The 21,028-nt window shown below is 41.8% G+C and overlaps 1 protein-coding gene across 4 annotated transcripts; it reads left to right on the plus strand.

The window, feature by feature from the left end:
- Positions 1 to 19,686, plus strand: CREBL2 (cAMP responsive element binding protein like 2). Of its 4 annotated transcripts, XR_010466829.1 has the most exons (5): positions 1 to 208; positions 10,797 to 10,994; positions 12,115 to 12,262; positions 16,370 to 16,450; positions 19,669 to 19,686. XR_010466829.1 is itself a non-coding variant. In XM_065033874.1 (4 exons), coding segments are annotated over exons 1-4 (363 nt in total). In that variant the 5' UTR covers positions 1 to 193; the 3' UTR covers positions 16,372 to 17,097. The 4 variants fall into 4 exon arrangements, 3 of the variants coding, with proteins under 3 accessions (XP_064889946.1, XP_064889952.1, XP_005510553.1); XM_065033874.1 differs by lacking the exon at positions 19,669 to 19,686 and having other exon boundaries at positions 16,370 to 17,097; XM_065033880.1 differs by lacking the exons at positions 16,370 to 16,450; positions 19,669 to 19,686 and adding an exon at positions 12,934 to 14,140.
- Positions 19,687 to 21,028: the final 1,342 nt, after the last annotated feature.

The following is a 21,028-nucleotide window of genomic DNA, read 5'->3' on the forward strand; positions in this document are numbered from 1 at the left end:
TCCGCCTCCACTTCCCCGCTCCCCCGTGCCGGGGCGGGCAGCTGTAAACAAACAGGGCGGCGGGTCATGGCGGCGGCTTTGGGCCGCGCTGGGGGTCTGTGAGTGTCGGTACCCGCCGGGGCGGGGGCAGGCGGCTCCGGTGCGCTCCCCGCGCAGGGGCTGTGGCTGTGCGGGGTCGGGGCTGGCGGCACACATGGATGACAGCAAGGTAAGGGGCTGCGGGGCCTGCCCGGGGGCTGGGGCCGGTTTGGAGCCGAGGGCAGGCGGTGCGGGGAGCCCGGGTAGCGCTGCTGCGCCTGAGCCCGGGGGGTTCAAGCTCTGAAAGGTGTGCAAGTGTGTTGGATATTAGGAAAAAAAAATCTTCACGGAAAGGGTTGTCAGGCACTGGAACAGGCTGCCCAGGGAAGTGGTGGAGTCACCATTCCTGGAGGTATTTAAAAGCCGTTTAGACGAGGTTCTTAGGGACATAGGGAATATCGTGTCCAATTCTGAGCCCCTCAGTTCCAGAAGGACAGGGAACTGCTGGAGAGAGTCCAGTGCAGGGCAACAAAAATGATTAAGGGAGTGGAGCATCTCCCTTATGAGGAAAGGCTGAGGGAGGTGGGTCTCTTTAGCTTGGAGGAGACAGAGGGGTGACCTCATTAATGTTTATAAATATGTAAAGGATGAGTGTCATGAGGATGGAACCGGGCTCTCCTTGGTGACAACCAATGGTGGGACAGGGGGTAATGGGTACAAACTGGAATACCAGAGGTTCCACTTAAGTATGAGAAGAAACTTCTCAGTAAGGGTGCCAGAGCACTGGAACAGGCTGCCCAGGGAGGTTGTGGAGTCTCCTTCTCTGGAGACATTCAAAACCCGCCTGGACACCTTCCTGTGTAACCTCATTTGGTGTTCCTGCTCTGGCAGGGGGATTGGACTAGATGATCTTTTGAGGTCCCTTCCAGTTCCTAACATTCTGTGATTTTGTGTGACATGGTTTAGTGCTAGAGTTAGGTTATGTTTTGACTCGATGATCCTGAGGGTCTCTTCCAGACGAAACGATTCTATGATTCCATGTAAACCCCCACAAAGCCTGTTAATAGGCAGGGAGCTGTGAGTGAGGTGAGTGCTCCTGCTAAAGGCTTTTGAAGTAAACTTCTCTGCAATCTTTGTCTCTGGAAGGCCTCTGGTCACTGCTGGCAGGATGGAGGAGTTGTCCCCTTCCTTCTCCTTGCCGGCTGGAGCAGTGGAGCACGGCACTTGGATGGTGCTTCTGGCTTCTCCTTAAAGCTCCAGATGTGGGCCAAAGGCTGGATGCAGACCAGTGATCTGGTCTGGTGTGGTGGATTGTACTCTTACAGCACCCTAAATTCCTTAGATCAGGAGGGTCAAACTCATTTTCACTGGGACCACATCAGCCTCATGGTTGCCTTCAAAGGGCAATCCTAAAATTACATTTGTACAGTCCTGTTTTAAAAGGTCTATATAAACTAAATCAAACAGGTTTAAGTCTTCCGTTTTTTGAATGCTAGATTTGGTTTTAATTAACAAAATAAAATATTTGTAATAACCTACTAGATGTGAAACTGGTTTTGAGAGCAACAGAAAAGTAAAAGGCTTTCAGAATAGAATCAGAAATGGTGTGTGACTTCTTTCCATTCCATGGCAACTCAGTAGCACTACTTTCACCAGTTTCCATAACACTAGTGGAAACTCAATAGTTTGCACTCAATAGCTGCAATAATATATTAACTAAAATGGGATAAAGCATTCAGGCACTCTTATGCAGCCTTTAGCTTTTTCAATACTTCTCTCTGACCCTCCTCATCCTCCAAACTGTTACACATGAACACATCTTCTAATCAGAAATACCATAGAAATTACAGTATACTTCTCCTCCACGCTTTACTTGAGCAACTTGAAATATTCCTGTTAGCACAAGCAGAAGAGGGAAATGCTGGTATCACAGGTAAAATCATAAATACCTCAGAGAAAAGTTGTTTTTAAAACTATGCTGTGCTCCCTTCTGCAAGGCCCATTTGTTCTGTGCACAGAGAAATCCCAAAAGGTGTTTTCTCTAACCATAGCTTTATTGCAATGATAATCCTGTAATGCAGGTGTATCAAACTCATTCAAACATTGCTCTCTTGCAGAGTAATGTGTGTCACACACGCTGCATGTGTGACCAAGCGCCGGCAGGAGCCTGGGGATGAGCTCAGTGCTGCTGCTGAGTGGAAACAAAGTGCCAGGCTGGGTAAAACAAGGAGGTGGGCTGCATTTTGTCCATGGGCCGGGTGTTTGATACCTGTGCCTTGGATAAATAGCAGCTACAGGCGAATGGTCAGGTACTAGGGTAGGAGCTTGGGTTTTAGCCTTTCAATGGGTGCTGGGGCTTTGATTCTTCCTGCATCTTCTCCTGAGAACAGCTCAGTGACATCCCTGAAGGTACAGATCTTTCGTTTAAGCAGAGCAAAACATCAGAAGAAGCACAAGGAACACCTCTCCCACCTCCTTGCACCAGTTTGCCCTTAAAGTAGGACCTGCACGGCCAGCATGAGGGCTGAGAAAAGAACCGCTGTGTCCACTCAGTGCAGTGTTTCATGACTGAAATGCCCGGTTGAGTTTGGGTATTTTAGCTCACTGGAGTGGTGATTATGGTAGTGTCCTGGGTTTTGTGCCAGAGATAGCCTACCTCAGGTGTGGGTCTTAAGCTGTGAGGCAGTTGTCTTCTGACTTGTAATACAAGTTCTGAGCTTGGCTTCAGTATTAAAACTGGTCATGTGGTGGTTGTGTGCCTGTGGTACCTTATCCACTCTCAAGCCATCTGTTTTTCTTCCTGCATGAATTTTACTAAAATAAAATCATGCTGCCTGTGGTGATCAGCCTTAATTCAAAGGGGAAGAAAAATACTTGATGTGATTTCTTAGGGAATAAATCTAAGAAACTGAGAAGTGATCAGTAATTTGGCAGTATAAAGGATTACGGAATGCATTGTAAGTATATGAAAGGTTCGTGAGGATTTGCCAATTTAACATACATACTATTTGGTTTTATTGAGGCTTTGTCTAAAATCTACAATGGAGGGTGGGGAGTATCTGCATCGCTGAAGTCAACCAAATGCTCACAACTCTGAGAACCGCTTGAAAGTTTATGTAGTTGGGGCAGTAGATTAGAAGATCTAGAAGGTTTAATTCTGGAGGCATATATAGTTTGTATTAGCTGATTTTTATTTCTTTTAGTGTTAAGAATACTTCTTTTCTCATGTAACATAATGAACTTACTTGTAACAGATAGTTTCCAGATTTTTAGTTTTAAAAAAAATCTTTGAACTCTTGTTGTGTCTTGTGGAATCCTGATAATCTGCACCTTTTTTTTCTGAAACATTTGTGGATGCATTTACTGAATAAACCAAATCATTTTACCCACTCAGTAAGACAGGTCTTTGCACTTGTTTTTCTTTTTCCTTAGAAAAACTGATGTTGAGTGGAACATTTACTCTTCTGTCGAGGGTTAAGATTGCGGGGTGACAATAAAACCCTGGCAGATGTATTGTTAAGCCCCTCTTCCCCCCCTTTTTTTGTCCCTCCTTCTCCCCCCTTCCCACTAAGGACAGGCGATCAGGAGGAAAAGAAGGACAGAGAAGAGAGTTGGAAAAATTAACAATGTTTTACTAATACAGAATAGAGAAAATAATACAAATACAAAATATACAAAACCAATCTTGAAAGTCTCAGCAACTGCAGAGCCGACAACCAAAGTCCTGGATTGGACTCTGCAGCCAACCGGAGCTGGATTCAGTCTGTCACTAGGCCTCAGTTCACAGGGACAACTAGCAAGGTCCTCTCCTAATGTCGGCCATAAGCAGAAGGGAAAAAGCAAAGGCAAAAAGGGAAAAAAAGGGGTGAGATCCTCGTGATCTCCCACTTTTATATGAAGCATTCAGGTGAATGGAATGTTATACACAGTTGGTCAGTTTCTTGGTCACTTGTTTCTTGTAGCCCCTCTCATGAGATGTCCATCCGTGCTTATCAATAAGTTTGCATTCCATTGCTAGGTTTACCAAAACATGTGTCTGGTTCTCCAGGAAAATGCAGTTAATATGAAGGCTTTAGCTGACAGGCAAAATTCACTGAAAGAGAAACTTGTTTTTAACAAAACCAGGACATCTTCCTATCTCCAGTCTCAAGTATGGTTTCCTAGTATGTTTTTATTTCATACTTACCGCTGAGACACGTGTGAGGACAGCGGCATTGAAAAGGGTCCTGCCAAGAACTACTGGATGTGCCTGTACCCAAGGACAACTTTGAAGGTCTTTGTTACCTCAGCAGGTCTTTCGTTAGGTAATAATCTTGGGCGACATTGAATCCTCATATCTTCTACTGAAAAAAGCTGATATTAGTCAGTGAGTGCCTGCTGCTCTGAAAGGAAGATTCGGTGGCTCCATGCAAGAGATCCTGTTTCCCTTGGGAGGGCTCTTCCTGTTGCGTGTTTCTGTGTCAGGGTGAGGCAAACATTATTTATATCTAATTTTATAGCGCGGTCTTGCAGCTTGAGCCAGTGTGTCCTTGAAATCTTCCAAAAGTTCCACTGAGTCATGGTTTCCTCCTTATTGAGAGGTTTGGCCTGTGTGATTGGAGAGTCTTACCTGTGAATTGATTGAGTGTGACTGTGAAAGGAATTTCCTTGTAAAAACCCAGATAACTAAATTATTTTAGTAGTGATGTAACCATTCTATAGCTGCATACACCCAGGCTCAGCATTTTCATCTACGTGATGTAAAGAATTTAGAATTGGGCTTGTGGCCTGTCATGTTTTCCCTAATTTGTGCACTATAATTTAGCCTTACCTGGTTTAAGAGAGCAATCGAAAAATGGTTCCTGTTAATGTATTTCCCAAAACATGAAGGAAATACTAAGAAATAGAGGTAGAAGTAGAATATCTGAACGTCAGATCTAGAAAACTTTCATGTTCCAGTTTTAAAGGATGTGCTAAAATTATACACACAAAAAAACCTGAACCAAACCCAAAATAAGACCTCTTCTTTCTCCTAAAGAGCTGCTCTGAAACTGGGGCTTGTTCAGATGCTGGTCTCACTTCTCCCTGCTGTGGTTTGAGCTGTTGGTTGTGTAAGGGAAAGAGTTTAGTGATGTAGCTGTTCCTTGGCAAATAATCTCTGTTAAAATAACACTTATGTACCTCTGGAGTATTTAGACAGAGGAAAAAGGAGAAATTCTTTCACTATGATTTCAGACTCCATAGGTGAAATTACTTGGTTACAGAACTACATATAACCGATTATGTATTTATTATATACATTGGGGAGAAGGGTTTTATACTAGGGTAAGAAGTATTTTTCACATTTGTGTTAGTTGCTAACTTCTTGCTAGCTGTCAAAATACAGTTCTATGCAGCTAACTGCAATCTTTTGTATTAATTATAGAAGTTTTTATAGGGTTCACTGTCAATACTTATGTAGTTAACTTCTCAGTTTATAAGTAGACATGAGAAGTTAAAGAAATCTTAACATTATTTCACTTTTTTGTTATTCCAGTGAAATTAAAAGCAAGCAAACAAAAACCAAGCCAACAATGACAAAAAAGGTTGGGGTTGCCCTCTTTCATTGTAAATATTCTTGTCTTGTAAGGAAAAGATAGCTTTAGTTTCAAAAAAGTTAGATGAAATATGTTTTTCTTCAAAAATATGCTTAGCTGAGTCAAAACATGAACGAGTGATGTATTTTGAAGAAATGATTAATTTTTAGGATTAATTGCTGTTGACAAATCTGCTTAAGACTTGCCAAGTGTTTGCTTACTAAATAGCACCTTACACTTTTGCATCATTAGTGGACGCATTTTGTCTGCCAGTGAAAGTTAACTAAATAATCTGTGTTAAGCATCTAAAATGTCATGCAGTGGAGGAATAACCAGCGTACTTTCTAGCTGGGTTTTATACCGTTACTGTGAATGGTATTCTGTGACTTAGCAGATAAGTTAATCACAAATCTCATAAAGTTAATTTGATTACTGATTTTTAGAAAATGTTTGCAAGCATAAATAGGTTCCTCTCCCCTCTACTATAATGAATGCGGTGCTTAAGTTTGTTTTTATTTCTTGCAAATCATTTTTATAGTTTTATATAAATTCTGTAGATGATCATCAGCTCTGTGCTGAATTAAATCCTTCAGCCATGTGCCTTCAGCCTCTAACACAAACAAGAGTCCACTGAAGACGATTTCCCGAGCTGGATCTCAGGTACCAGTTCATGGAGCACTTAAGAGCTATTTATCTGTGAGTGAGCTGAGAGCTGCTGGCAGATACTGAACTGGTCAATGTGGTCAGCCCTGCTGATCAGCAGTGCTGAACAGTGCTTCACATTTTAATCTGCCAAACAGTCCAAAACCTGCAGATGTCATGGTGAGGCTAGTGTTATCACAGTTTTCTATCTGAGAGGCTCAGTTCCTTGGGGTTGTGAATGCCAGTGGCAGTATTAGGTATGTGTGACCTTCCAAAGGAGGAGACCCCTTCATGATGCAGTCTGGCAGTGCCTCTGTAGAGGTCTGCTAAATCCCTTTTGAGTGGGGAGAGATAGATATAAAAACAATCCAGAAGTCTGAGGGCTTCTTTTATATCCGGGAAAGTAATGGAAGCTGTTTTGAATTCCATCTGAAATAATTTTGTACCTGAACACTGATGCCATGCATGAATGATGTTATGATCTGAGTAGTATGTTAAAAAGGGAGTAAGTTATATTTTTCTGTTTTCTGAAGTCTGAGTGAACTGAAAATAGGCCCTTGGTCAGATTTCTCACAAATGTGCGTCATTAATATTTCTATGACAAATTTTATGATTAATGTTGTTCTGGGTCTTGATTGCACATGACTCCGTGAAAAAAACCAAATGCCTACTGCTGAATCCTAATAGATCCCATCCCTTTATAAACTCCAGAGGAATACAAAGGTCATTAAAAAAAAAAAGTTCTCTTTCTTGTTTTCTCTTGGTCTGCTGCCACATTCAACATCAACTAGCACTTCTGCTTTGTCTTCTTTCTGTCACATCAGCATAGCAACTGAGTAGGCAAACAGGAGCAGAAGCCAGGGGAGATACAGTAGTGTGGGATGCTGGCAGAGGGTTTATCAGGCCTTTTTTTCCCCAGCTGGGTTGCTTGAGGTTACAGGAGGAGCTTCTAAATATTGATGCGGAAAACCTGTTAAGGATGCAGGATTTGATTAAATCACCTATCAAACTAACTGTGCAGAGTGATGCCTAATTTTATGGTGAACTCCTTTTCAGGAATCACAAAGACAGTGTGAGGCTTTGGGGGTGTTGTGAAGACAGATTATTAGGGTCTTGCTGCTTAAAGTCAGACTTAAAAGGGACGGAAGCTTTTCATTATTTCCATAGTCCCAGTGGTTAGAGCATTGGCAAGCAATGGCCCAAGAGGTACAGGCCTTTTTCCTCCCATAAGGGAGTTTGTGTGCAGGGCTGCTGTGCTGGTAAAAGATCTTGGGGGAGAGAGATCAATTAGTACACCTGCCTAGAGAAAGCTCTCTAGGGTGACTAAAGGGAAAGCAGTTAATTGACTATAGGGGATCCAGAATGCCATTTCAGTGTGCAAAGCAGTCTGCACTAATTTCCTTGCAGATTACAAAGTGCCTTTAACTGTTCAATGTCCACATCTCTAGATCTGTCCATAAAAACATGCTTTTAAACTTGGAGCTTGTACAAACTCACTTGATATCTTATTGATGTAAAGATCCATGCTCCCTCACCCTTTGTACATCTTCTGTGTTGATGATCCTGAGGGTCTCTTCCAACCCAAAATGATTCTATGGTTCTGTGGTATGATCCCTACCTTAAAAAAGGCACCAGCTACATACAAACATATGCAAGATGCTTTAAAATAACAGGTCCTTGAAGAAACATTATTTTGTGAGGTTGTGGTGTTGGGTGGATTTAGCTGGTGTGAAGCTGTGCTGCTTGTGGGTATTTTTCATTGCCGGTGCCTGCCCAAGGTGCTGCCTTTGGAAAACTTGGGTGCTATTTGCAAGAAGCTTTAACGCGCTTGTTGTGAGAAACAGCCTGGTAGTAACTATTCAGCTGCCTGACGTTCTGGTGCAAGGGCATGGCTGTGACGTGCTCCTGTGCAGGTCTAGGACTTGAGTTATTATTTTGTTTGGTATGCGGTGTGCTGGGGCTCTGACCCACAGTGCTAGCCCACTCTTCTAGAGGGTCAGAACTCTTGAGTGGTAAAGGGTTTTTTTAAAGAGAGCTGGAGTGTATGTCTCTACAAGAGCTTATCTAGCTCTTGAATTCGAAGATTTACTTTGAACTGCCTTGCAATGGCACAGAAAAGCCTCAAAGTCTTTGAGAACAGAAGTACTTTGGATGTAGTGGATAACGGAATATCTAGAAATCTTTCAAGTGCAAGTAACAGTAGATAGCAAATTGTGAGTGCCTACAGCCCCTCCTGGGAAGACCATGTGTGTTTCTAACTCCTACTGAGCCAGGAGTATAAATCACACCACGCAGACACAGGAGTGTGGTTCTGTGAGAGGAGGGAGCCATGCTTGTCACCCCTGAAAGGGGACAGTCGCTTTCCTTTCTTTGGAGATTCTTTCCCCCTTGGCTGTGGCTGGTTAGTTTTATACTGCTTCAGTGAAGATAGCATCTGAACAAGAAGATCTTAAGGAGAACACCTTGGTGGAATTATTCAAGCTGTATCCAGCAGTTCAAATGTAAAAGAGATTGATTTTTTTTTTTTTCCTTTGCTTTTCTAAATGTGTCATGTTTGTTTCATTATCACTAGATGTTCATTAAGTACTTTCTGTTCCTCCATTTGCTTATGGTAGGCAGCTACTCGTGAATAAATTAGGAGAGGCAGTACAGAGAGGGTAGGATTGTGTTGGCATGTGATTGTTGACTCACTTTCCAAAGAAAGAATAGACTCAATTGTATAATCTATTTTTTTTTTTTAATTCTAGCCCATCAGTTCACTATGTTATTGTTTTTATTGAAGCCTACTAAGCTTGTGGTACAAGTGACTTCTTTGAATGTCAAAGCCAACTTATTTTGTAGCATCACACAGTAAAAAGTGCCTTTTTAGCGACGAACTCTGGTATTTTGAACACTGCCTATTAGACAAAATGTACCATACACAGTATGGTGACACCCTGAGCCAGCAGTGAAATTCTTTTACGTAGGTGTGTGTGTTAGGTGTGTTTCTCCACACCCCCTCCATTCAAACAGTGTGGTCAGAATGCAAATAAAGAGAAATCCTCACTTCAGAGGGTGTGTGGCTGATGTAATGCTTACAGGGTGATACTACCCGATGGGCAGTGTACGAAGTTTCATACCGTATTTAAGACTTTTCATGTGCCATGCTCTTGTGTTGAGAGTAAAATATTTGGGTGGGGAAGCACAGAATAAACATTAAGGAAACTACTCTATTTATTCATAACAAGAGAAGCTTTCAGACCTGTAAAAAAGGAGCCATAAAGAAGAGGGGGAAATGATTGAGAAACAAATCTGTGCTCCATAGGACAAGAAACTGGGGGGTTACATTTCTGCAAGGAAGATCTAAATTAGGCACTGGGAGAGTTGAATGCTGGGATTAGTTGTATGAGAAAGCACGAGGAGACAATTTTCCAGGCTGTGTAATAATGTTTTGAAGGTAAATATGGCCAGCGTGGTTAAGTACAACTGGAAGTGAGGCAGCACAGGTGTAACTGACTTCCCTGTTTAGTAAAAATCCTCAGAAGATTCCTTTGAAAGCAATTGGGACTGAGGAAGCTCAGACGGCTAGTGAATAATTCTGACAAGTTTCATCTTTAGAGTAGCTTGAAATTGTGGTCGTTGATTGTAGCAAAATGAAGTTTTAGATTATACTGATATAAATGAATATTTTTTTCCTTCCAAATTAAAGTGTTAATCTCCAGAACGTAATATTTCTAGAGCTGACAAGTATCTGGGCAGGGTTTGTTGGTAATATTAAAGCAGTTTCACTTCAAGTTGACTATCATGTCTGTCTCCTCAATGTCCCAGATATCTTCCCAGATGTCTGAAGTAGTGTGTGTGGTTTGGGGCTCCCCAGTACAAGAGAGAAATGGAGGCTCTGGAGAGAGTCCAACAAAAGGCTACTAAGATGAGGAAGGGACTGGAGAATCTCTCCTATAAAGAAAGGCTGAGAAGGCTGGGACCATCTAGCCTGGAGAAGAGAAGGCTCAGGGGACCCCATCAGTGTGTTCAAATACCTGAAGGGTATAAAGCACATGGACACATTGTCGCTTCAGTGGTGCCCAGTGCCCGGAGCAGAGGCAGTGGGTACAAACTAGAAGACAGGAGGGTCTGTTTGAACATCAGAAAACTCTCTTTTCCTGTGAGGGTGGCTGAGCGCTTACAAAGGTTGCCCAGAAAGGTTGTGAAGTCTACATCCTTGGAGGTATTCAAAAGCCATCTGGACATGGTTCTGGGCAACAAGCTCTAGGTGGTCCTGCTTGCACAGGGGGGTTGGACCAGATGACCTGCCAGAGGTCCCTGCCAATCTCAGCCAGTCTGTGGAGCTCTTCCAAATCAGATTAGTAGCATTTACAACACAACTGCTTAAGCACTGACTTCACTATGAAATCATATCTCTCCCTTTTGTTTTTGATGGTGTCACTGAAGGCTTCAGACATCAGCCCACTTATTTCATCTGTTGCTCCTGAATCAGTGAAAGTGTATGCAAAATTTCCTACTTGAAACATGTAGTAGGCACAGTGATATGGTCACAGCATTACCTTTGCAGAACAGGATCTTTACTGTACCCTTCCTTTCCAGGTGGTTGGAGGCAAGGTGAAGAAACCAGGCAAGCGAGGGCGTAAACCAGCCAAAATAGACTTGAAGGCAAAACTCGAAAGAAGTCGTCAGAGTGCAAGAGAGTGCAGAGCCAGGAAGAAGCTGAGGTACCAGTACCTGGAAGAGCTGGTTTCAAGCAGAGAGCGAGCCATCTGTGCTCTCAGAGAAGAGCTTGAAATGGTAAGAAACTATCATTTAAGCTAACCCTCAGTTTTATTTGGGACCTGTCCTTGTGGACATTTCTTCTTGAAATCACTGTGACAGAGAGTGGGATTTGGCTGGTCAGAAGGTATCAAAACATCAGTAACAGATGCATTCAGCTGTTTGCCTACTCTGTGTGTTGAATATGAACCTCATGTCATAAGTTGTCTGCTGGTTTTGAACTGGAAGCAAACCAAGTGCCATTGCGTATGAGTCTGTCTTTGAAATGTTGGTTTTGGAAAACCTCTGACAGAGGTAGAAAGAGGCAGGGAGTGGAAAGAGATGTGCAACATATAGCCACAGTGTGTCATTTTTTCCCGCAGACCTTTGTCTCTGTTGGGGTGGTTGATTCTTGCAGCGTGCTCTCTGTATAGATGGTTTCACAGCTGTCCGGTTTCCCAGCATGGATGAGTATTTTGGCCAAACAAGCTTCATTAACCAAAGAGAGTGTTTCATCTGGACATATAGACACTCAGCTACTCAGTGATATTGAGATACCTTTAAGATTTCATTGGAGATGAGGATGTTTCCTTGACCTTGTGTTAGGTTTGTTGGAACAGGCAGGGCTCATCACCACAAATGAATAGGGTTAGGATTGGGTGGAAAGTCAGCCAACTGACCACAGGTTTTTCAGCATGCTTCAGGGCTTGGCAAGAAGAATTTAAGATGAGGGAACTAGGAATAAGGCACATGCGCTGTAACCGTGCCTTGCACAATCAGAAAGGACCTCTTAATAGTTGATCAGCCCCAGAGTCATGGGAAATATTTGGTTTTAATAGGCCATGAACTGGAACGGTATTCTGGCATGCCAGCAGCGAGAAAATGCACAAAGTGTTCCATGTTGTTTAATAATTACAGTATTGTGTCTAGTACTGCCACTGAGTAGCAGTTTATTGACTGAAGCAGGATTTACTGAGGCCAGGTATGCAACCACGGACACGTGCTTAGCTCATTAGTGCTCTACAGTTTTGTAAGAGGCTTCAGCCCAGTAAATTCAAACCTTAAATGAATATACTGGAAGGTAGAGATTACAGCTTTGTTTTGTCTGCTAATGTGATCCTGGCAGTTTGCTAATGCCTAATGTGTTTGCATATTTCAGTACAAGCAGTGGTGCATGGCGATGGACCAAGGGAAAATCCCCTCTGAAATAAAAGCTCTGCTAACTGGGGAGGAGCAAGGCAAAGCACAGCAGAACTCAGCCAAACTTGCCAAGGCTGGGAAGACAGAAGCAAACAGCAGCAATCCCTGTGAGTATCCAGCCTATGATTAATTCCTATTTTGTTACATCTTTTGTGGTGTAGGAGGATGGCTGTGGTGTGGGAAGAAACATAAGGATGTGCTTTGGGCACAAATAGTTGATTGAAGCAAAGGGCTTAGTGGGTGGTACAAAGACTCTGTGTAATGTTTACATGGTCAACACAGAAATTACACTAGCTAGGAAGCTGGGCAGTTATTTTAAAAGAAGACTCAATCTTTGTGTTTCACCAAGGCCTGTTGAGACCTGTGAAGACCTGAGACCTTCATTTTTTACAGCATTTTCTGTTTTCCTAATGCAAGGTAAATGGAGCACATAAAACATAATTGAATTTCAAAAACTCCATCAAGAGAACATGATTCTAGCTGCAAGTGCTCAAATATTAGAAATGCTGAAATTGGGATTTCCTATAGAGTCTTCTTTCTGCCTCATTTGTGCTTGTGCAAGGAATGAAATAAAGTTCTTCTGGGGATTGAAAGGTGAAAAGATCACATGATATAGTGTCATATTCTTGATACATACATGCAAAAGAGCACAGGGTGTAGCATGGGCAATTCTATCTTTCACATCTTCTAATTTTGAAATATTTCATGCTACAGGTTAAATTACACTTTACTGTAAGTTTTAAAAAAATAAATAAATTCCTGACTTTGTATTTTTAAGAAACAACGTGAAAACCACATTTTTAACTGTAACAATCTTCCCCCATGGTGCATCATTCACAGGAGGCCAATGCAGAACCTTCCGCACTGCAGCAGCGATAGCTTGGTAGCGGGCAGAAGAACGCTGTTGTCAGAGAAGTGGATGCATCCCCAGGTGCAGGGGGAAGGATCCCAGTCCGCTGTCTTCTCTTTGCTACTCCTCACATGAAACTCTTTGATTGTGGTGTTCCTAAGCCTGTGTGGAGTGGGGTTTTGGGGTAACAGGTGTTTGTGTAAGCAGAGCCTTGTTCTTCCTTTCTCTAAACCACCCTCCCCAAATACAGCTATGACAGCTTTTGGGCATTCCCAATAAGAGATGGGGGCAGGTTTTGTTATTAGGCTGCCTTTGCGGTCAGTAGTTGCGTTGTGGGAGTCTGAGAGGTTCTGTAAAACAAAAGCGAGAGGAGAATCTCGTAACAGCTTTGCTAAAACAGAATAGAGTACTGTAGGTCAAGGAGAAGGAACTGGATCAAAAGCTTTGAGTAAGAAGGTTTATAGTAATGTAATTTCTAACCTGAAAGATGTTGCTTTCAGTATCCTTTTATAATATAACACATCTTTTACGTTACTGGGACTCGTAAGGAGAGGTACTAGATCTATTCCCTGCTTCTGCCCATAACTACTTTTGCAAGATGTATTTCCCATCGCCCATGCTCCTGGTAAGACAGTCAAAGGATATCCTTCCACCTTGCTTCCAGCCGTGGAACAACTGCAGGTTCCTCCAACCCGTTGTGCCCTGCTGTCTTTATCTACCTACACTTTGGGCCCTGGTATCTTTCTAGCCTGCAACTTAACATGAATTCTGCTGTGCTATCCCGGCTTCCCAGGCAGGGATAACGCCAAGAACTGGTAGCAAGAACAGGTTGTGTCAGTTTGGTTTTATGATGAGAGATGATGGCAGAAGTCTTGTGGGCTGACTTACTCATCCCAGATATTGACAGATAACCTGCCACTTTCCTTAGACCGCTCTTTCTCCTGTATGAGCAGTTTTTGCATTTATATGATGCAATGAGGAGAGTGGAGCTCTTGGGATTTTCAGTGGGGGTTTTGCTTGCTTATTCTCTGTTTTGTTTGTGACAATGTTTCTCTGTATTTTATGAAATGCATGGAATATTTTTTTAATCATGTTTTCTTCTTTGTTACATAGAATAAATATTATAATGAATGACTTTGCGAGACTGAATGTTGCCTTTTTATTGAACTAATTGGGTCTGTTTAGTGTTATTGCAATTCAGGATTAGTTGAAAGCACTGAAAATTATAAAGGGCTGTATTTCAGTGTACAGCACAGGTCTTTTCAGAATTCCATTCTGAGCGCTCATATATTAATCCTTAAGGCACGGTTTTAAGTTTATTCTCTAGGCTGTCCACACATGTCCTTAGTTAGCAATTGCTAGAAATGTTGCATATTAGGAAAGGTTAAGTAACACTGAAGCAGAGATGGGGATGATATGAAGGTTCCACTGCACACCCTGTATTTTAAGCTCTGAACTGCAGTTTGTCCTGAAAGTTGGCAACAAAGCCAACCCATAAGTTTGGGGATTTTTGCTTATGTTGAATGCTTGTCTGTCCTTTTTCTGCATTCTCTGGAGGAAAAAAAAAACCCTAGATCAGATGCCCAGAACTGTACTCTGTGAACCTTGCAGTTGTGTTTTGTAACATCATCATGCCATAAGTTTAATGAATTATTTTTGGTCAGAATTAGACTTACACAGTCTAGTTTAAAATGTAAACTATGTATTGTAATTAAACATGTATTTCAACGGTTATGTGTATATTTAAGTGTCTTTTATGAATCAGTGCTGTAGAAAACATGTAGAGGAGTTACAGTATGCATGACCAGAACAGCTCCACTCCACACTAGGTTATGCGACAAATGCAGCTCTGATTGCACCACAAATACACCATTTGATCTCTTCCCTCTGCTCTTTCTTTTTCCCTTTCTGTGATACCAAACAAGAAACTTCTCAGGAGTTAAGTTTTCTTTTATAAGGGAAATGAGGAGCTGGAATTTCTCGTTGTGACGGGTAAGAGTTTTCATCTGTTCCTCATCCCAATGCCTCCTGCCCTCTGGCTTAGCCAGCAGTTGGCATCACAGGATTGTGTTTGGCAAACCAGTTCTGAGGCACAAATAGTGGCATCCATGTTTTAACAGGTATTTTGTGCTTCGTGCAAATGGGGCAGGAGGCATGTTGCAGCCTCCATCATCTTAAACTGTTTCTGCATTTGTCCTGCAATCCAAAATTTAAGAGATTCTAACTGGACTCTTCCAACATTCTCTAGATGCTGTAGTTCATAATGAAAAGCAGGATTCCTGGTAACAATCATTAAGTGGATAAGGTTCTTTGGCTTCCATTGTGTTGCAGACTATGCTATGTTATAAATGTTCTGGGCTTAAAGGACTCCCAGAGGTACATCTATTTTGGAGTTTGAAGTGTAGTAGTTTCTCTTGAAAACCAACAGAAATGTTTGTAATTCATGCTCATTTGATACTCTGCTGTTAAGTCTTCGTCCACATTGAGGGGGCTCCCAGAAGTGATGCAACCAGCTAGGGGTCTCATCTAGTACCTTAAATAATGGAGGATGGTTTATCCTCTCTTTGTGTAAGCTGGGCACAGCCTTCCACACGTTTCTCCTGCAGTGAGTGTGTGCAGCTGGTTCTCACAAGCACTGAAGAAAGGAAATAAGCCTGGAAATGCTTCGTTTTCCCACTTGCCATGGATATCTAATGGTCAGCTAGAACCATTTACCCAGGTAAAAGTGGGTATCGTTTGGAAACTAGGCAGAGTCTTCAAAAAATGCTGTCTATAGCATCTGATGTTCGTAACAGTGCTAGGACTCCGCTAAAATAAGGTGTAGTAAGGTAGAACTCAGTTGATCATAGACTCATTTTGGTTGGAAGAGACCCTTGAGATCCTCAAGTCCAACCATAATGATGCTGATGGAGTAAGCACTGCACAGTTGTACTAATGCTTTTGGAGAATTTAATGCAAGGATTTACCAGATAGTGAAAAACTTGACAAGATGTAATAAATCTTATCTTTTTAATCCCAAATCTGTGCCTGGGGCATAGAATCCTGAAAAATAAAGTGGATATATTTGACAGGCTTCTCACTTAACTGAGACCATCTTGTGATTATATGTGGTAAAAACAACCAACCAAAAAAACTTAAATCATGGTCAGCTTCTGTAATCTGATAATAACAAGTGTTTGCCCAAGAACCTGCATTCTATTAAGTGCTTTTCAAAAGACTTCTATCAGAAGTGTTTGGCTGTGGTTCTTTTTAATGTATTAGATACATTTCAAAAAGCTTTTCTCAACAGTTGAAACCAGGACTCGCTTAGGGAGAGTCCCTGTGACTGACTTGTTTTTGCTTTTATCCACTTCTGTATTTTAAGGATGAAGATTAATCTACATCAATAATTAATCTAGTTCATCCTGGCATCCCATGAAGAAATGGAGAAGATTTGGCATCACAGGTCTGTTTACTACTTTCCGAGAAATTATAATATCTATAATTAGCTGTAAAATGACTGTTAATAAAAGGACCAAGTGTGGGCCAAATGTTTGAGACTAGCTTAAAAATGTAAATCAAGAGGAAAAAATGAAATAAGGACCCTACTCCTTCTCATTGTACTTAAAGAGTTACGGTATGAGTGACAGAGGATTGGGTGATGTAGAAATCCCTGCAGTAGGTGAGAAGTTGAGTGTCCTGCTGTTAGTGCCACTTAGCATTGATTTCTCTCTAAGTTATGACAATAACTGAATTTCTTGTATGAGCCTGTTGTGGATTTGTATGAGTAAACAGGTGCCTCTAATCTGCGGTAAAATTTGAGGTGTCTCATACTGTATAGCGCATCAGTGGACTAAAATTCAACTGATGCTGTATTTATTGAATGTATACATTTGTATATGTAGATATAGAAGTAGAATTTGTAGTGTCAGTTATAGCCATCACCTTAAGCAATTTCTGCAAAGGCTGTTCCTTCACATTATTTATACTATTATTTGTATTTTCTTTATCTTATGCACTTTACATTGTAACTAGAAAATGCTGTCATTGATCAGCTAATGCTTTTCAACAACACTTCATTAAAAAAAAGAATTAAAAAACCTAAACAACTGACTTTCAGGTTTTTATTTTCCTCTGTAAAAAGCTTTTGGGAGGTGGAAATTTTGCTTCCATAGCTCATGCAAGATTAGCCCTGCTTTTTTGTGTGTCTGCCTGAAGCTCACTAGTGGTGTATCAGTGCTACTAACACTAGCTGCTGCTTCAAGCAATTATTGCATTTGATCTCAGTCTGTTAGGGTGAGTAATGGTGACATTCTTAACTGTGCTGCAGCTGTGACAGGTATTCTGATGATGAAATGAGTTTTTGAGCGAAAGACTACAAGTGGATTGTAAAACGTGGTTTGATGAGATGGGGGTGTTCAATGTGAATAGAAATAGCTCGCTATGAAAGGTGATCTTTTTCCATACCTTCTTTTTCATTGCAACTTTCAAAACACATTTTGATCAAGTTATATGGTGCTGGCAACAGCAATGCTGCATATTCCTATGGCAGAGCATACCAGCAATGTTCTCCAGCCTCACTATCTCCTTATGTGGCATCCTCTGGTGTAAGAACAATTCTTTCCTACTCCCTATGAAACATATAATAGATTCTGCTGTGTTGCTAGGTCAGTGTTTTCTGTTTTGAATTTCGGGGCATTTTCATTCCTCTCCCCTAATCAGTACATTGAAATCTCCCACTTTGCGGTCTGCATTCATTTTTCCCTACAGAAAAAAGAAAAGTGTCTTCTGTGAATCTCCTTTCTTTCCTAAGTGGTCTGGACACTATTTTCAAAATCTAGCAAGTGTTCCTTTTCCAGAGGACTGCATAAAAACATGAGTTATTCAGCGGCTTCTCTCTGCCTACACACACACACACACACACACTGTACCACACCCAGCAGCTCACACTGAACACCCCTTCTGCATTTTAAGCTCTGGGTAACATCAGTGCAAATACCCCTTCTGCATCGCAAGCTCTTAGTAGCTTTGTAGCTCAGGACCCACTTGTTTCTCCACACAGCCTAGCAGGAGCAGTGCTGATATCAGCTCACCCCACAGCAGTTTTTAGCTTGTTCAGGTGTTGTGTTTAGCTGTATGATCAGGAGAAAGGCAAGACAAGGCTGTTAGCAAAAGGCAATGGCAACATTGCCTCGTTGTAGATGTTTGGCATGTGTTGAAGCAGTTTTGCTACTCACCAAGTTGCAAGCCTTCTTTCACTCCACACATCGAGGTTTGGATTATTCTGTTACTGATATTTCTGTAAAATTCCAGGTTGCCCGGCATTTTCACCGGTGACAGTATTTTCAAATAAAAGGTTAAGTTCAGCTTGGATCTGCATACCTGAAACACTCTCTGAAGATAAGGGGGTAATTCATATGTGAGAGAAAATTTTGACCCCAAAGCCTTTACCTCATGAACTTAAACCAGAAGAGGTTTCATCAGAGTAAACAGAATAACAGTTTTCCATTTAAACCTAGAATCCTCTCTGGGATCTCAGGCAGACAAAGTGGAAGGAAGCATCGCCAAGATTTCTGATCAGCTAATTACTCTTGTGATGAGTGTTTGTGTAAACCTTCACAAGGTGATATCTCGGTTACAGTGCAGGGATCTATCAATGAGAACAGAGAGCATCACCATTCTCTCTTCACCAAGCTGCATTTCTCATGACTTTATTCTTAGGGTTTCTCACCTTCTGAAATAAACGAGCAATTAGCTTTTTAATTACTAGTATACCAATGGAACCAAAGTGGACTGCTGTGAGTGTTTGAGAAACAACCAATTAACTACTTCAGCTTTCTGGATTTACGTGATCTTGTGTCTTTTTGCAGTCGCCACTTAATATTGACAGCATTTCAATCCAGTACCACTAAAGGGGTGGAATTATTAATGGAGTGATATTGTCTACACATGCTGGCAGATAAAAAAGGCTGACTGACAGCTGGAGAACAAGGTTAAAGGTTGTCTGTTTTAATCCCCTGAACTTCTCTCTCATGGAATGAGCACAGTTGCAGTTGTGTGGATGTATTAACAAAAAAACAAAACGTAGGCAGAATGATGAATGGCCTCTTGTGATTGCTTGCATTCACCCTGCATTTTTTCTGAATCATGCTCTTTGGATGAAATAAGTCTTATCAACAAAACAAATGTGCCTGTTATTAACACAGCTTTCCCTTGAAGAGGAAACTCCAAATGCTTTGTTACCTTGATACGAATTTCTTGCGACAGTTGACATGATCAACAAGCGGGAAGCGGACTTTGAAGACACGACTAGGAACCTGGCCACCAAAAACACTGTTTGGCTGTCAGAAGCTGGCCAGTAGTAGTGTTGGGATATGTGGGTGGCAGCTCCTGTGTGGGGGCGATGAGCGGTGATGTGGAGGGGTGGTGGGAAGGCAGCATGTCTGTCATCTCACCCAGGACTGGAGCTCCCTGGTGGGACCTACAGAGGTGCTATTATAGGTTCAAGAGCAATTTCTGAAGAGCCAACTTGTGCTGCCCTCCCTTGAAATATTTTGAATCAGCTGTTTGTTTGTCCATCTGACTGACTGCTTTCTGGCTTGTACTGAAGTGGTGGCTGCCTTCTGCTGGTGTGCTAAGATTCTGCAAGGTTTAGCTCTGAAAACTCAATGCTTTCTGCCATAGACTTGGGCCAAGGGCCACATCCCCAACATCCCTCGTAAGTGGAAAAGATTACAACCTTCGGGCTTCATTCTAAGGAAGATGCCCTGGATTAATAAGACGGACCAATTCAACAGCATGGCGAGAGCTGTTTCAGAGCCTGCAGAAAGCCTGACAGCAGATCAGCTCCCAGCAGTGCTGTGAGTTAATGAGAAACTCGGGGCGACTCCTGCTGCATTTACAGGTAACTGGCAATTAATCTGAAGTCTTGCTAACTCTGGATATCACTTAATGGTTTTCCTTCCAGTATTTGGATCAATACAGAGAGAAACTCTGCAGGGTAGGTATGGCAGTGGAGATGGTAAATCTCCAGGGATGAAGAGAAGTGCTGTGGTGCCTTTGGAATTAAGATGGGTAATTACATCCATCCATTTGTGGCCTCTGCTGTCTAATTCTACATAGCCTCAAAAACATCAAAGTCCTTGATGAGTCCCTCCTCCACAAACCATGGAAACAAAAGTGTCTCTTGCTCTTACTTGTACGTGCAGTGAAAAAGATAATGTCTGACCAGGCATGAGATGAGGACAAATTAAATTATTTGGTGATGTAATGTATTTCCCCCCACCTCCTTTTCCCTTGCAAACATACAACCAAATGAAGAGCAGGTCTAAAATGGTTGCGATGCTGAACACCAAGGAATTACTGCTGTCTATGTCACTTCTTAATTTTATCCAGAGATCGGTTTCTTGAGAAAACTGAAAGGAGACTTTGTGTGTGTTAGCAGTAATGTAGAATAAATCTGTGTTTTAGTTCAGACTGCTCACCAGAAGGTGAGATTTATATAACAATCTTCCAGTAGGTGTGTTATGTTTTACTAGAAGCCAGTTCAAATAAAGCTTATGTAATTTATAGTGGCCTATTCCACAACACTTGCTAGGTTGAAAAGAGCCAGCTAATAAAGACATATTAACTTACAGAATCACTTAGGGGGCTAATAAACCTTCCTTTGAGTGTATGGGTCTGGCTTCAATAAACTTCAAATCTGCTTTTTGTTCTTTTAAACAGGAAGGATCTGATATTGAGAAAGGCTGAGCACTGAGAATTTCAGCTAAAATCTGTGGCGTGCATTCAACACCTTGGAAAACCAACTCCTAAATCAATGTCAATTAATTCTGAAGTCAAACTGGTTGAGTTGAGACTGGAAAAGCTCAGGGGATTCTTAACTGGGCGTATGGAAAGTCTTAAGTCCAATTATGGGTGATAGCCACCTCGCTAACACCTCTGGGAAGATAGCTGGCAAATAAGTTCAAGTGGTGTGTGTCTGCTTCTCACTACCTCCCACCTAGAACTTTTTGAAATATGTTTAACCAAAAATCTGACTTTC

Source organism: Columba livia, chromosome 1, assembly GCF_036013475.1.
Source record: "Columba livia isolate bColLiv1 breed racing homer chromosome 1, bColLiv1.pat.W.v2, whole genome shotgun sequence".
Lineage (NCBI taxonomy): Eukaryota > Metazoa > Chordata > Aves > Columbiformes > Columbidae > Columba > Columba livia.

Excerpts from the sequence above, each read along its gene's own strand:
- CREBL2 (XM_065033874.1), top strand. Across the intron at positions 10,995-12,114 it reads TCAGAGAAGAGCTTGAAATG|TACAAGCAGTGGTGCATGGC; the intron begins GTAAGAAACTAT and ends TGCATATTTCAG.